The 16,630-nt window shown below is 33.1% G+C and overlaps 1 protein-coding gene across 2 annotated transcripts; it reads right to left on the minus strand.

Moving 5' to 3' along the window:
• Positions 1–788: 788 nt before the first annotated feature.
• Positions 789–11,381, minus strand: LOC143082529 (uncharacterized). Of its 2 annotated transcripts, none has more exons than XR_012980413.1 (8): positions 11,084–11,381; positions 10,319–10,486; positions 9,506–9,676; positions 8,678–8,839; positions 7,263–7,609; positions 4,668–4,810; positions 2,945–3,026; positions 789–1,915 (listed from the first exon to the last, which is right to left on the minus strand). XR_012980413.1 is itself a non-coding variant. In XM_076258244.1 (8 exons), the coding sequence occupies exons 1-8, from the start codon at positions 11,142–11,144 to the stop codon at positions 1,146–1,148; spliced, it is 1,698 nt and encodes a 565-aa protein (XP_076114359.1). In that variant the 5' UTR covers positions 11,145–11,374; the 3' UTR covers positions 789–1,145. The 2 variants fall into 2 exon arrangements, 1 of the variants encoding a protein (XP_076114359.1); XM_076258244.1 differs by having other exon boundaries at positions 7,263–7,403; positions 11,084–11,374.
• Between the last annotated feature and the right edge of the window lie 5,249 nt (positions 11,382–16,630).

Raw genomic sequence — 16,630 nt, forward strand, 5'->3', positions numbered from 1 at the left:
ACCATGAACAGTTAAATGTATTATATAATATCGGAAATAGTTTAAATAACGATGTAATACTACTTGAAAAGAAATTTCTGCTTCCGGAAAATAATTGATCCTTGGACTTTGAGATTGACGGTGTCACTACATAAAATCCCTTGAGCAAATATTGCAATCTTTTTTGTAGGTACACTTAACCACGCTAGTATACCTATTTAATTTGTTTGTCTAGTTCATACTGTCCAAAACATTTAATATTCCTCAACTACTTTATTCTTCAATGTCTTGTTTTTTTGTTCAGCGTGACATGCATAAAAGTAATGTGGTGTTAAAGTCAACGAGGCAGCGGCCCAACCACACACACACACATACAAACAAAACAAAGCAATTAAAAGACATTTAGAGGCCAACATTCAGTCTTTCACAACAAACCACTGTTTACACAGGATTTCAAAATTCTTCACGCTCACCAGTCAAGAAATAAAATGCATGAATAAGGATCCTTCGATTGTGTTTTCCTTAATTTTTTAAAGTTATTTTTCGTTATTCCTTGTAATTTCTGCCTATTTTTCTCTGTTCGTTCTTTATATTACCATAGTACTTTTGTCTTTTTTTCTATTCTTAAATTTTAGTTAGAATTTTATTCTGCGGTAATTGGCCATATTCTCACTCCTGTAGACCCCATCCAGATCCTCACATATTTTAACGGTGATTACCAGGGAACCAGCATTGACAAACGCATGACGAGATGTCCATGCAAAGACAACAATTGAACATGAATTAGGATAAGCATGTCTATGAAACAATTGAATATCAAATTTCGTTTTATGTTTACAAAAGTATAAAATCAACAAATAATAACTATCAAACAAAATAAATGTAACTCTTGTCAGTGGTCATATTAGACATGTTAGAATTTAAAAAACATAATAAAAAACAGTCATGATATGAATTAAATACGGTGACAGCGTTTGGCTAACGGAAATAAAGCCAATTAAAGTTGCAGGTGTCCAGTATTTTCATACGCATAAATCACAACTTTAAATGGAATGTTTTTGATAAACGGAACTTGTCGACGCAATCGTCAATCCTCGGCTGAATCCGCTACCTTTGGAAGATGAAGGTACGGAATTGGCCGAGTTGTGACGAATGTTACCGAACGATCACACACTTTGTTGAACATTCTTAGTGTAAAGTACTTGACCTTGATCATCAGAAGATTTTCGTCCCCAAATGTTCCTCCTCTTGTAGATAAGAATGGAAATAAGAACAACGCCTAGGGTAATAATCAAACCTACCCCTGCGATACCTGCTATAAATTCAGGTCTAAATAGCAGTGTTTGATCAGCTCTAGTCTGCAGAGATGAAGACGTTGTAAAAACAGATTTTTTAAGAGGAGAAATAAGATTTCGTTTAGTGACAACCACATTTTGAAACGAATTTCCCTCGTCTGCTGGATATATAACAAAACTCTCCGTTGATTTTTCAATATTTTCTGTAATTGGCTTTACATGTATGTCAGATGATAACTCAACGCCTTCATGCTTGGGTATCATAACCAAGACTTCTGAACTTGCGGGTAACGGGATTGCTTCAACTGTAGTCAAAGAACCTTTGATATGCACATGGATGTCACGTGTCGATGTAGGGATGGTGTTTTCTATTGGAACAATTGTTTTCATAATATTCAAAATGTGCCGCTCTGGTTTAGCTTCTTTATTTGAAGGTAATTTCGTATCCGATTTATTAGGAGTATGAACCTTGTCGTCACTTAGTCTGGTTATTTCACTACCATTATCTACGCTGACTTTAATGGCATCGTTAAACAGGACATCTTTAGAAGAACTGTTGTTCATGGGTTTATCTGTTACGGTATTGTTCTCTTGAGATAAAGTTGTTGTTACATAATCGACTTCACTCTCAAGATCTGTATCTGAAAATTAAATAAAAAGATTTAAATCAGTGTACTTCCCTAACTTTCTGTGGGGAATATTATAATGCTATGCAATAAAATCTGATATCAAATGAACAGCGATTTAAAGATTTTATCTTGAAAACTGCATAGATATCAAATATTGTCATAACGAACCAAAATCCATTTTTTTTTAGTTTAAAACGAGTACCGAGAAAAATCATTTGGTGTGAGGATGTCTTACGGTTGAAAACGGTTTCATGAAAAATGAACAATTATTTTATGTATAAGTACAGTGATTATTGTAATTTTAAATGGAGAAGTCATAGTCATCTGTGTAATCAAGGAAGGCGGTCATCCTGTGTGTTGGAAAGCTTAAATTTTCAACTTTCGTATATGGTTTTTCTTTACACAACTTCTTCAAGTAAAGGCTTGGTTTTTTTTTAATAATCAAGCATTATCAGATTATAAAGGCTACAACGTGCATTGAACGTAAAATATTTCACAATGTCGTGCATGCGTGATCAGCTTTCTTCTTCAGTTTTAATGTGTATTTAAATTATTATTTTTTTTTTTTAGTTTTGTTTAGTTAAAAATTAGACTGACAAGTTAAGGGACGACATCAAAAGATCGATGTAGGATAAAAAAAAACTTAAATCAAATAGTTTGGTTTTTTTTTGGAGGGGGGGTTTAAAATTCAACAAGTTTTGTGTATCTAAAATCGATTACATATATTCCTATTGGTAAATCAATTTTTCCCAAATTAAGTTAAGAGGGGGGTGGGGTGTCAGTGAAAAAACTATGTGAATTAAGTTTTTTATCCTACATTGAACTTTTGATGTCGTCCCTAACTCTACTAGGTAGGATGCAAATATAGAAAAAAAGAATTTCATTTTGGATAGTGCAGGTTATTAAGTTTAAAAACTCAAATTAATCTACTAGTCTTATACTAAGTTTTATACAGAAAAAAAAAACAATAGAGAGCTGATGAGTGGAATGAAATATTCAATTCAAACTTAATTCCAAATAATAATGTCTAATTAAACCTACCATTTGTACATCTGTAAAACTTGAAATCATCGACGGCTATGTCAGCTGTATGACTACGCCCTCTTGTGGCTTGTACAACAATCTATAATGATAAAAACGTGACGGTTAGATTCACAAATCATTTCAAATATTACAATATAGATATTTTGTACAAATACAGATGTTATATTTCCCTAAGTTTTAGTTTGTTACCCGGATTTGTTTTTCTCAATCGATTTATGAATATCGAACAGCGGTATACTACTGTTGCCTTTATTTATAGTTACAACTGCATACCTACATGTAATTTTTAAAATAAGTTACTGAAGAATTACATACAAAAAAAAGTAAAATCACAAAAATACTGAACTCCAAGGAAAATTCAAAAAGGAAAGTCCTCAATCAAATGGCAAAATCAAAAGAACAAACACATCAAACGAATGGACAACAACTGTCATATTCCTGACTTGGTACATGCATTTTCTAATGTAGAAAATGGTGGATTGAACCTGGTTTTATAGCTAGCTAAACCTCTCACTTGTATGACAGTCGCATCAAATTCCATTATATTGTCGCCGATGCGTGAACAAACAAACAGACACAAATACATTGCATATACACAATTCATTAAACATGTAAGAAGAAATGTAACTCTTGGATCTTACTTTAATTTCGTTTTATTATTTTTTAAATCATAATCATGACTTACGATAAAGAATCTTCTCAATCGATTTAAAATATTTTAACATCTGTTAAATGTGTAAATAATAGACTATCATAATTCTATATGAATGGTTTTTTACATATTATGTAATTTCCTTTAATCAATGTGTTGTGTATTGCTTTGTAAAAGGTGAGACATTAACTAAATATTGTATCTGTTGTTTTGCTTTGTAAAAGATGAGACGTTGATAAAATGTTTTATTCTACTGCATTATTTCGCCTTTTTGCTAAAATTCAAATAATTTGGATAGGCAAAATCAAAATAGAATATTTGTTAGAAATGTCAATTATTTTACATTAGTTTGAAAGCTATTTACATTCAAAATTGTCTGAAATCCTAATTATGAATTATCGCTAATTCAAGAACCATACTCCGGAAATAGCATGAACAGAAAATCAAGGACATAACAGGTGAAATTTCATATCCGCAAGACTTTACTAAGGCTCTAAAATGCATATGTCGCTCACCGTGCATATTCAACATTCATATCATTTTGTTCCCGTAAGATTTCCCCAAAAGATAATGGTTTTCAAAATAATAGACAAAACTTTTTACCATATGTTCTATTTTTACAATGGCGGCCATATTGAATTGGTTAGCAATCGGGTCATAGGACACATTTTTAAACTAGATACCCTAATTATGATTTTGTGACAAAGTTTCGTTAAATTTGGCCCATTAGTTTCAGAGGAGAAAAATTGTGCAAACGGACAACGGACGCCAAGTAATGAGAAGAGCTCACTTGTCCCATTAAATTAGGGCCAGGGCCCTCTTATTTTGTAGGAAAAATTGGTTGATTATATAGGAAATCACTGAAGCATGACTGGAGCACCCCCTTCTTTAAGGGCAGTCATCCCCTCCCTTTCTAAAAAGTTCTGGATCTGCCATTTTCAGATAGCGCATGACAAATAAATAACCCTATAGTTAACAAAAACAGTGCGAGAAAAAAAATATCAACTTCTTATTTTTTTTCAAAATTAGTTTTCTTTCAAAGAACTGCTTTATATTTGAATATCTCACTTGAAAATCTCCTTTCTGTCTTTCAATAAACACGTCGGCTTTGAGCCACTCGTTTCCTTGGTTACCACCAATGAGAAAGAGTTGACTTTCCACGTGATCTTGCCCTGATGGTATTCGCAGGAGAATCTCTAGGTTACCCATATCTACAAAACAAATAAATAGGATATATATATATATACATATATATATTGTTCGTTAAGAGATTAAGAGATGAATAATAAAAAATATGGAAAATAACACTGATTTATTTTCATGTGTATCCACTGTGCCTATCCAAGCTATAGAAACTAGTTATGGCTTTTGTAAAAATGCCTGACTTGTTTATAATATTCGTTAACAAGTGAATCTGTGAGCTACAGTGACTGCTCTCTAATAATGCCCCCGCCCGCCAAGAGTATACGATAAACAGGAAGTTGTTGAGTGATCAATCTGAAAACGCATCACACGGTATAACTGACTTATATAAACCCTGAAACCAAATTTCAGAAATTATTATGATGTAGTTCCTGAGAAAGATGCGACGATAACTATTTATGGAACGGACAGACGGACTGATGGATGGATTGATTGGCGGATGAATGAATGAACTAACGGATGGATGGACGGACGGACGGACAGAGGTAAAACAGTATACCCCACTTTTAAAGCGGGGGTCTGAATAATCTTTTTATTTCTTGTATGGTCAGTCGCAATGATGTTTGCAAAGAAGTGAAGTGCTTATATAATATGTTAGGGTTGTGCAATTTATACGTCTTTGACGCCTTTGACGCTAATCACCAAGTTTCTAATGTTATGATAATGTAGTAGCAAACATGTCTAAGTGACCATTCCATCAAGATATATTCATATGCAAGCAATAGCAGCGTTAAGTAAACCACACAGCCAGTTACAATACGGTTCTAAGATATTGTAAGAGGAGTGGCTCGTTTAATTGTCTGGTTTAACAATGTTCTTTAACAGAAGTAACACCAAATAAAGACCGTTGGTAAAATAGCGAGTCATTTTAGTAGATTGAGATGTATATTGCATGATATATAAGCAAGGTCGAGTGTATCGGATTGATTGCGTTCGGGACGAGTCAGTACATATATGTTACAGGCATTTTCTAAATTTAGGCATTTTGTAAAATGACTGAATTTTTAGGCATTTTCTAAAATGCCTAAAGTTGACAGGCATTTTATAAAATGCCTAAAAAAAACCTAGTCATTTTGTAAAATGCCTGAAATTTTTAATGAAAATTTTACAAATTGCCTGGTCTGTTTCAGGCAAATTGTGTAAATATGAAATACATGAAATAGATGATAAAACGATATTGTAATGCTACAAAAAGGGTTGAGTAAAAACAATTTAAGATTATTCTTTAAAAATGTAACAAGCGTTAATACGTAAATCTGTAGGCTTCTAGGAGCCTGAATTGCTTATCTTGCAAAATATTGAAAATAAAAGTATGATACACTCAAGGAATATTTTAAAAATTGATTAAGTAAAATAAAGGACAAAATCACATATTAAGATTGAGTTGACGACTTCTGTTGCCATTAAGTTGCCTCATAGGCCTATTGAATATGCATGGAATATTTGCCACTTGAAAAGCATGCATCATTCAATATCTCATACTATTACTTGTTATCTGTGTTCAAATGAAGAGGTTATCAAAAATGAAAGAAGGCATGCATCAGACTCAATGACAAAACAAGCTGTCAGCTTGGAAATCTGTCGGAAAGAGTTTTGACAGAGGCAGATATTGGAGCGAATGTATTAGTTGCATTTCCCCATGTGGATCAACTGTTGTTACTGGAACGGAAGAGCATGGTTATCAACTGGAAATTAAAGATGGAATACTACGTGGACCTTACACTAGGAATCACTTTGAACAGTCTGTCAGTAACTTTATTGCTATTCAATCTGTAAATTATGATAATGAAATATCCTTCAGTAAAGCTCTCAGTTAAGTTTCTTTGTGTGATGGTCAGGGTTACACAAATTGTGGCTGTAGTGCTAATGGTGAGACTAAATGTAACACTAAACGTCTTTGCAAAAACTCAGAAAAAATGTATAACAGTTGCCGTCATCCAATCATTACATGTAGCAAAAATAATTGTCATCTTCAATGTTAATGTAAATTAAATTGCATGCTATATTTAATGATAGAATAAAATAATCTGTTTGATATTTCCAGTCGTTAAATTTTGAGCACATTCCATTCAGTTTTAGTCTTTTAGGCATTTTCTAAAATGCCTTACAATTTTTTCAGGCATTTTATAAAATGCCTGAAAAATATAGTCAATTTGTAAAATGCCTAAATCATGCAGGCATTTTAGAAAATGCCTAAAAATTTCAGTCATTTTACAAAATGCCTAAATTTAGAAATTGCCTGTAACATATACATATGGTGATATATGAATTTTTAAAATTCAGTTACATGTAATATGCAATTACAAGTTTAATTTGCACAGAAGAGAAACTTCACTTCCAACCAGCTTCTTCTGGTCCTAACAAGTAAATGTATATATTGATCGGTCATATTGAATTTTAATTATTTTTGTTAATATGTAGTTACAAGTTTAATTTACACAGAAGAGAGACATCACTTACATCCAGCTTCTTCTGGTCCTAACATGTGATACCAGAGCTGAAAACATCGACGACTTTTATACCATGGATAGACAGGAGATAACAACCTACTGTAGTGTCCATATCGACTAGGTGTGGACGATTCCATATAGATATAATGACCTGTCAAAGAACAATATGGTTTAGTTATTACTCTCATACATACAGATTCTACTGTAGTGTCCATGTCGACTAGGTGTGGACGATTCCATATAGATATAATGACCTGTTAAAGAACAATATGGTTTAGTTATTACTCTCATACAAACAGATTCTACTGTAGTGTCCATGTCGACTAGGTGTGGACGATTCCATATAGATATAGTGACCTGTCAAAGAACAATATGGTTTAGTTATTACTCTCATACAAACAGATTCTACTGTAGTGTCCATGTCGACTAGGTGTGGACGATTCCATATAGATATAATGACCTGTCAAAGAACAATATGGTTTAGTTATTACTCTCATACATACAGATTCTACTGTAGTGTCCATGTCGACTAGGTGTGGACGATTCCATATAGATATAATGACCTGTCAAAGAACAACTTTGTACAGTTAGAATTACTCTCACTGAAACTTCACAATATACATTTCATATCTCAAACGCTCCTTTTAGATTGGTAAATACATATGTACAAATGTTTAATAAAGGGAACCAATAGTTAAAATAACAGCATGAGCTAGCAAGCAAACCAACGATACCAGCTAATCACATTAAGCATTTCAATCTGACAACAATTGGTGAAGATGAACTAAACTTATCATAAAATTTATATACTTATATAGTGTAATATCAAAAGCTTTAAATTTTCTCGAGTAATATAATTTTATAACTATGAATTGGGACGTATATATGATTCTGATAGGCAATGCGCAATCACTTTAAACGGTTGATTTCGGGATGATAAAAAATGGAAACAACACGTTATTTATTTTATGCGACCGAAGCCGGTGCTTTTGTGGATTTTCTTTCCTCGTCGAATATTTGAAAGCTGAGGATGTATAACAAACAAACAAAAATAACTGTTTTCCCCCGACTTGGAGCAGAAATACTAAGAAAATTATGTGTTAAATCTGCCATACACAAAACACACAAAAAAATTACTTCATACTAAAATATGAACTTGCCACAATTACACATAATTATACTGTCAAGATTGAAAAAAATATTGGCGTGGCTTTATTTAAACCTGATGCCTAGTAATGTTGCATTAATTAAGTGATCATACTTATATAAGGTGAATCTTATCGAATACTAATCTTTTTAAATTTGATATACTGGTTTAACAAATGAGGCCAATAAACATTTGCAAAGTTACAAAAAAAAAATGATAAACATAGTACCATAGATAAGTGTAACGTCTTCATTTGAAACGTTTCGTGCAAGACTAACCGTTATTGTTTTCCGAACCCAACGTGTGGTCAAACTTGGGACCAGTTCGTTTAGTATCTGTTTCTCTAATGTTAATCAGCCAATCAGATTGATGACCTATGTCCTGTGTCCATCCACATAAAGAATGTTGTTCAAAATTACAACTAACAATATCAACTGCAGCTACAAGAAAGCATATAAAATATAATCAAGTCTGTGTGTTCTAACAAAGAGTTGTCTCATTGGTAATCATACCATATCTTCTTGTTTATATATTATATTAAATCATGATACGGATATAGTACAAAACATAATACTTTTATATTTGATTTTATAAGGCACTGTCATTTATTTTCATTACACAACGGCTTTAAAGAAGGTGGTTTCATTCATCTTGCAATCCAACACTGCCATCTTAAAAGATTAAGATAAATATCTTCGGTCCAACAAGGACTAAGATTAGTTGCCATATTTATTGAATTAATATGTATTTGTTTAAGCCCTCCGTTTGTGTAATCTTGGACATGATACGGTAATCCTCATCCCAGATGTAAGATAGTATTATAGACACATATCTGCTCTTTCATCGGGTTGTCGTCTCTTTGATATAATCCCCATTTCCATTCTCACATTTTATGTACGATCCTTATCTTTCTGATACTTACATGGTAAAAAAAACACAATTCAGTTGTAATATAACAATACAATAAAAAAAAGTTTAAGAGTGGTTCAAACCTAACTTACAGTGGCAGTTTGGGAGTGGTTCAAACCTAACTTACAGTGGCAGTTTGGGAGTGGTTCAGACCTAACTTACAGTGGCAGTTTGGGAGTGGTTCAAACATAACTTACAATGACAGTTTGGGAGTGGTTCAGACCAGTGTTGTCCGTCACAGCTGATCGTACTCTCACCATCCATTATATACCCAGGATCACATGTCACAAGTACAAGAGAAGATTCAGATAATACATCGATTTCTCCATTTTCTACAGATGTGAAGTCGTTTTGGTTGCATCCTTTAGCTAAAACATATGAATGAATAGTTAATAGCGTATGATCTAAAAATAGATATTATTAAGCAAATCTAATTATGATTGCAGATACAAATTTTAATAAGTGTGGTTAATTATTCTGAAACTCGAGCAGGACGTATCAGTTCTGCAGTCTCATCTTTTTAGATAAACTTTCCTTAGGTTATATCACAAAGACATTGTACTAATTAAATCTTTAAAAAGATAGTTTGATGTCGAAAAAGTATCGAGGAACTATTATTGTATCAAAAATAAAAATGCAAGTTCATTGTGTAGGTTCAAACTCTTTGATGTTTCATAAAAAAAAAGGGGGGACCTTAAAATTGTGACTTGGACTAGTACTGAGAGTTGCCTTTATTAGCACTCATACCACATCTTACATCTATAAATAAGCAATCCAGAACTTTTGTATATGTCCGCGACTATGTTGTGTTAAAGGTATCGGTTCTCTCTATGGACAAACGAGTTCATGCATTTATTGGCGTATTACATTTCAGTATATCTTGTGACAAAAAAAAAATAACAAATGTAAAAAAAGTTCTGTGACCAAATCAGTGGAGGATATAGAAATTTGCATTATGTGGGGGAGGGGGGGGGGAACCCTCTACATCCGCCTCTGGTAGTAGAACTTACCATGACATATTGGAATTGGTGTTGTCCATGTGTCAGCAAAACAATAGGCTTCATTTGAACCGAACAGATCAAATCCGTCGTCACACTCATACTGTATAGAATTATAGGGCTGACTTTTTAATGTCGCTGTCCCATGAAGTAAATATTCTTGAACGCAATTAGAGTACACTGAAAAATGTATGATATGTGAAATAATTGTATTTCGTTTGTTACTAACAAGGTGAATTTCTGCTTAGTTAGAACATAGAAGTTAAATATTTAAATATTACTGCAATGGTCAGAAGAACAATCAGACTGTGACAGAACAGAAAAATATTTATCAAATCTTTAACTAAAGAATCCGTACAATATGTAAATGTAAATTTTTGCCTGTTGAAAAAGTATTGATAGAAAATCCATTTCATTTGATTTGGACGTCATGAATATTAATTCTGCATTTGTACCAAAAACAGAACGTAATAAACATGATAAATATCACCAATTCCATAGGATTTCCTAATTGTTTTCGTACTACTTGGAAAATCCATCGCCTTTCGTTTTTTTAATTACCAAAAAGTTAGTTTAAAAAGATCTAATTAAACTAAAATGAATATTTTAAATTATTATATTTCCCAATTTTGATGGCAAAATTCTTTAAAATTAACTTTTAATTCACATCATAATATTATATTTATTTCAATATGATTTATGATGTTTGCTGTTGAAAAAACTAAAAACCCTTTAAGGTCAAGTTTTAATATGAAATAATAAAATAAATCAGCTTACCTCGTATTGTTAATACCGAAATTAAATAATAACAAAAATACAGCTGTATTAAAATCTCCATGTCTGAATAAAATTCTTCTACATCAAAATTCCATCTAAAAAATTCTTCAAATTTTGAAAAGAGGGGAAGTAGGCTGAACTGTCAGTGTGTTATTAATTATATAAACAATAGGAGTCTGTATGTATTGATCAGTTACCATTTCCGCCGCGGACAATTCACGACATAGAAACAACACGGGGTTGTTAATCTAATTAGAATTAGTATACCTCATCGTGCTCTGAATGAATGAATAACCCATGGGAGTGCCTCTGAGAATGATTCGGAAATAACAAACACATTGAAAACCGTGAATAATCACAACAAATATGCATGTGTCAAGTGCGGTAAGGAATATTTGGAAAGTTGCTCATACAGCTCATCATCAAACGATATAGGTTTTCAACAGCAACTATAACTGTTACATTCACTATAATCATCATCATTGATCATTACGTAATACTGATCTACATAACATTTTACTTTTTACAAATTAGAGGTAAAAGCCAGAGAAAAGTACATAGACAAGTTAATCCCAATAAGTTGTTAATTAGGATTTGGATAAATCTTAATTTGTCTGATTCACTCGGAAAATAATATTTGTTAGAACTTCGAGCTTTGTATCCCCCCCCCCCCCAACCCCACCCCAAAAAAAAAAAATTGTGAATTGTGATTTTTTTTCATAGTTTCGTTTAATTATCTCATTTTTTGCTGATATACTTATAAATTTCAGCATTCCTTAAAATGAACATTAATAAGCATAAAAATACTTTTAAAAGTATTAAATGAACTTGTTCTTTTAAAATATGGGAAAAATGCAAATACACACGCTTAATCACGGATATGATCGTATCATATAATTCTTAATTAAAAGCACTTGACAGTTAATATAATTGTACTTGCTGTCACTTTGTATTCAGTACTTTCTTATAACCGCAAACTATATACTAACGAAAAGAATATGTGGCAAATGAAGTTAATATTAACAAAACCCTCTTTCATTACTATTGCATTGGGTTTTACTATATGATATTATATTAGAAGGCTGTGACTATCGTCATTGATTAAGTGGTGTGAAATGAAACTATTTTCAAACTCGGTTGGACAAAAAGACCCTCCTCCCCATCCAGAAAAAAATAATAGATAAATTAAAAAAAATATATACACAAAAATTTATTTCAGATTTTTTTCAAATTGACCTACATGTATATTTAGTTTTTAGTTGCCTGTGGACATGATATTTGGCATATCTGAACAGAACCAAAATTGTTTTCTAGAAGACTATATATAAATATATTTACATCTCTCATATTGACTATTTCTTCCAGAATTTTATTTCTGTAATGTTGACAACTTTTTATTTTAAGTTTCACCATTGTTGTAACAAAGCATTATAAAAGTATGGTTATGGTTGTGTTTTATAACCAATATAATAGAAGAAGAAGAAGAAGAAGAAGAAGAAGAAGAAGAAGGAAGAAGAAGGAAGAAGAAGGAAGAAGAAGAAGAAGAAGAAGAAGAAGAAGAAGAAGAAGAAGAAGAAGAAGAAGAAGAAGAAGAAGAAGAAGAAGAAGAAGAAGAAGAAGAAGATAATCACTATATGATATTATTTTTAACAAATAAAACAATACAGTTTACATAGTTACAACCCCAAATATGAAGCAACAGTTTTCATATATTACACCTCTATAGAAAGTAACAAAAAAGAATTCTGTGAGTAGGCTAAATATATCTAGCTGAACTACAGGAGGCATTAAAGGACGGTTCTATATGACATGGTGGGTGCATATTAAAATGTGGGTCGGAACATTAATGATATGGTAAGATATTGTAAGAAGTTGCACATAACTGTTATGTCATCCTCGTGCCTGATGCAGAGGAGTCAGTACTATTTAAAGTGACACAACTGCAAGAGTCAATTAAAGAGGAAATAGAACTTATACGATGTGCCCTGAACCCCACCATGCCAACCTCTTGCTTACTGCAGAAAGCCTGATTTAAACATTTATCTTTATAAAGTTATATTTTGTCTTCATCAACTTAATCACAGACAGATATCAAGATATCAAGATTCTCTACATTAGGAGGCATATCAGTTTTTGGCTAGGAATCAAACGCGTAAAGTTTAGGCATAGTGATTGAATAGTGGAATCAGTAAAACAATTTCTCTTATCTTGAGATGATTTACACGAGAATAAAAAATGTTTTTCATCATCAACTTCATTTGAGGTGCACCTGAGACATATATATGATGTCTTGTCTGATAGTACCCTGATAGAGAGTCAATTCTTAGTCTGTGAGAAGAAATACGCAATCGAGTGAAATTTCTCCTCTGCTCAGGTGAGGCATTTGGTTTCTCCACTGTATTTCATAGTGCTGATACAAAAACTGTTTAATTAAAATTTTGAATCTAAAGTTGCTTGCAAAGGCTAGACTGTCAACCCCATTAATTTTTTTCAAATAGATTAAAGATCCATACCAAGAGGAAATTTTTTATTCAAATAATAGCTTTGACTCTAAATATGCATCTTTTAGTAAGGGAAAGGATGTACCCAAAATTTCAAGCCGGTGCCAGTATCTGATCATAGACATGGTGATATCAAAATGTAAAGGAAATCTCCCAAGTTCTGAAAGAGCGGCAAAGTTTGTTGCTCTTTTCCCCACACCTAGTAATAGTTAACAAAATTGCATATGTATATATATAATAGTTTGTACATAAGTAAAAGGATAAATAACCTCTATGCAACTGTTATAAAAAAGAACGTGACAACAGTCATATATATATAGGTCGTACATTGTGTTGTAGCTGTATTCGTGTATTTTAAGAAAGAAAATGTTATTCAAATATTTGCAACAATACCAAATTAACTCCCCCCTGTTTCTGTATATAACAGTCCAACTACTAAATAACTTTCTTTTCATCGTGAGCGGAAGATCTTCAGAGTTAGCATGCATTTGTATTTTCCGATACTCCTGTGGTTATGGACTGTTATCTTTTTCACATATGAAAATATATTGATCGTTTTACACTGAAACTCAATGGATTTTATATATATGAATACGTGGACAATCACCGCAAACAAAACTGGAAGGTGAAAATCAATTAGTTCGTCGATGTTTTCTGTAATGCCCGCGTCACACTGTCCCGATTTTTATATACGATGGACACCCGAATGCGAAAATTGTAAGTTCGTACGAAGTTGGTCCCGATCTCGTTAAAATCCCCAAAAGTGACCGAAGCAAGTACGATGAATAACGAAGTCTATACGATGGTGCCGAAAGTATATACGATAGCAAAAGATGGACAAACGAAGGTTAACCGAAGACGGTATTTAAGCTTCATATCTCAGCCGAAGCCTACAAGATGGATCACGAAGGCTACACGATGGATTACGATGATGGCGCGATGGCCATACGATGTCTAAAAGACGTCGTGTACAGCTTACGATGCATTTAAATTATATGCCGAAGGCATCACGCGTTTTAAATTGTTTGATCAATATTGAATATATATTATATTGTACATTTAATTTTTGGTTTAATCATAAGACGGAAGACCGTGGGTATTTCCAGTTACTGAATAATTTGGTTGATTTCTTAAAAAATAGTTTATGTATCAAATATGCGTATTCAATTTACCATTTTCTGCATGTGTCATATACAAATATAGTGTCCATATTTGTCCCCAATATGTTACATACGAGGGGATGCCACGCTCGGCATTGCCTTGTTTGAACTGTAAAATGTGTACACTAGAATAATCACCCATAATTATGCCCATGTTTACTGATCTATCTTAAAGGTAAGGTAATGGGTTCGTTGATCCCTTTTATTCAAAAAGAGCTCTTTCCAGGAGAATATCATAATAATATAGACTAAAGGAAGGATGTGGAGAAAGCAACAAATGCGGCAAAATATGAAATATAGAAAACAAAATGTTTATGGAGTAAACATTCGTGTGACAACAACTCAGACGATACATAAAAAATCAGAATAATGAAGTAAAAGTTGGTTTCCCTATATACGTGTACCTGCAGTGTTGGTATACGAGGCGCGTTTATGATTTTTATTATGTTATTTGATATGAAAAATTGACAAAAAATAATATTTATTTGTAAAAGTAATTCCTGAGCCTGTAATACCTGCTCTTCTTGTTCCATTTGAATTAATAGAAACAACGCTGTCGCCTTTCTTGTTCTCATAGAATCATATGATATGAGGTCCATGTTTTGTGAACGTCTTTCTTAACTGTCGTATTAGACTGACCAGTGCATATCGCGCATGGCACTTTAAATGTATTTAAGCGCTAAAATTAACTTACATTTAGCTGGATTTATTGCCGTCGTAGTTCCATCTTGTCACCTTCGTACTTTTATTCGATGGCATCACGACGGGATTACGAGGTCTTCACGAAGTCGTGTTGCCATCGTAAGACCTTCGGTTAGCTTCGTGATTCATTCGTGTAGACATCGTAATGTCAAAACTGCCCGATGGAAACGATGGAAACACTAATGCAATACGATGTTCAAAGATGCATTCCCGGTGACATTACGATGGTGAGGATGGTGATACGAACTCAATACGAACCCTAAACATCGGACGCACCTTCGGGGATTTTTTAACATGTTAAAAAATTTAGAACCCTTCCCGAAGTTGTCTCCGAAGGCTAGAAAAAGTGGCCGATGGTTCTACGAAGGTTAAAGATGGCACTACGAACAGCCCGATCTGGATACGATCAGTCCCGATTTGAAAATTTCCATAATCGTGTTGCCATCGGCGTAAAAATCGGGACAGTGTGACGCAGGCATAACGAAAGAAGAGGGGATGCAAAATACTTCAATTAAGTTTGCCTATCCTACAAGGTGTTACGAAATTTAGACAATTTCATTGGTTATTTATTATGTCAATGATGATTTCAAAGGTCACATTAATTTCTTCTTGACTATGGAGATTTGTGATTTCTTTAGATAGAATACAAATCACTAGCATGTTTTACCTAAACGTCCTCGGTCTGTCCAATTTGATTGGATTCTGAAGCGTACAAAAAAACTTGAAATCAGTTGTGTGGGTTCCTGACACTGTATTTAGAATACCGTAGGTGGACATATATTAATTTTGAAGTAAAGCGTAATTTATATGATACCATACGGTTAAGATATCATTCAGATATGTCATGCATGTCTCGCTGAGAGCTGGAACATATATGAAAGGATTATGATTTGCCTATGAAATATGTTTATGCCGGTAGTGATTTTCCTTAAAAATATATGAGTGGAAGGTTGGCAGAGTGACGTCAATCCCAAAATTTATATGTTGAGACACCCGCCCTATGTGTTGAGACCCCCGCCCCATGTGTTGAGACCCCCCTGCACTTTACAATTGATGTCAAAATGGCATAAGCAAGGGGAAAGAATTGATGAGGGAGTTTATTATAAAAGGAAGGAATCTAACTTTAAAGAATAAGGCAATCGAACATTTACTTTATTTTCGTCGCAGTAGATACTAATTATTTT

The sequence above is a fragment of the Mytilus galloprovincialis genome, chromosome 7 (genome assembly GCF_965363235.1).
Source record: "Mytilus galloprovincialis chromosome 7, xbMytGall1.hap1.1, whole genome shotgun sequence".
Taxonomy (NCBI): domain Eukaryota; kingdom Metazoa; phylum Mollusca; class Bivalvia; order Mytilida; family Mytilidae; genus Mytilus; species Mytilus galloprovincialis.

Bases quoted from the DNA above. Each gene is read 5' to 3' on its own strand.
- LOC143082529 (XM_076258244.1), bottom strand. From the start codon at position 11,144: ATGGAGATTTTAATACAGCTGTATTTTTGTTATTATTTAATTTCGGTA. The intron at 8,840-9,505 runs GTAAGTTATGTT...GCTTTCTTGTAG, and splicing joins ACCACTCCCAAACTGTCATT to CTGCAGTTGATATTGTTAGT. The intron at 4,811-7,262 runs GTAAGTGATGTC...TTTGTTTTGTAG, and splicing joins AGGACCAGAAGAAGCTGGAT to ATATGGGTAACCTAGAGATT.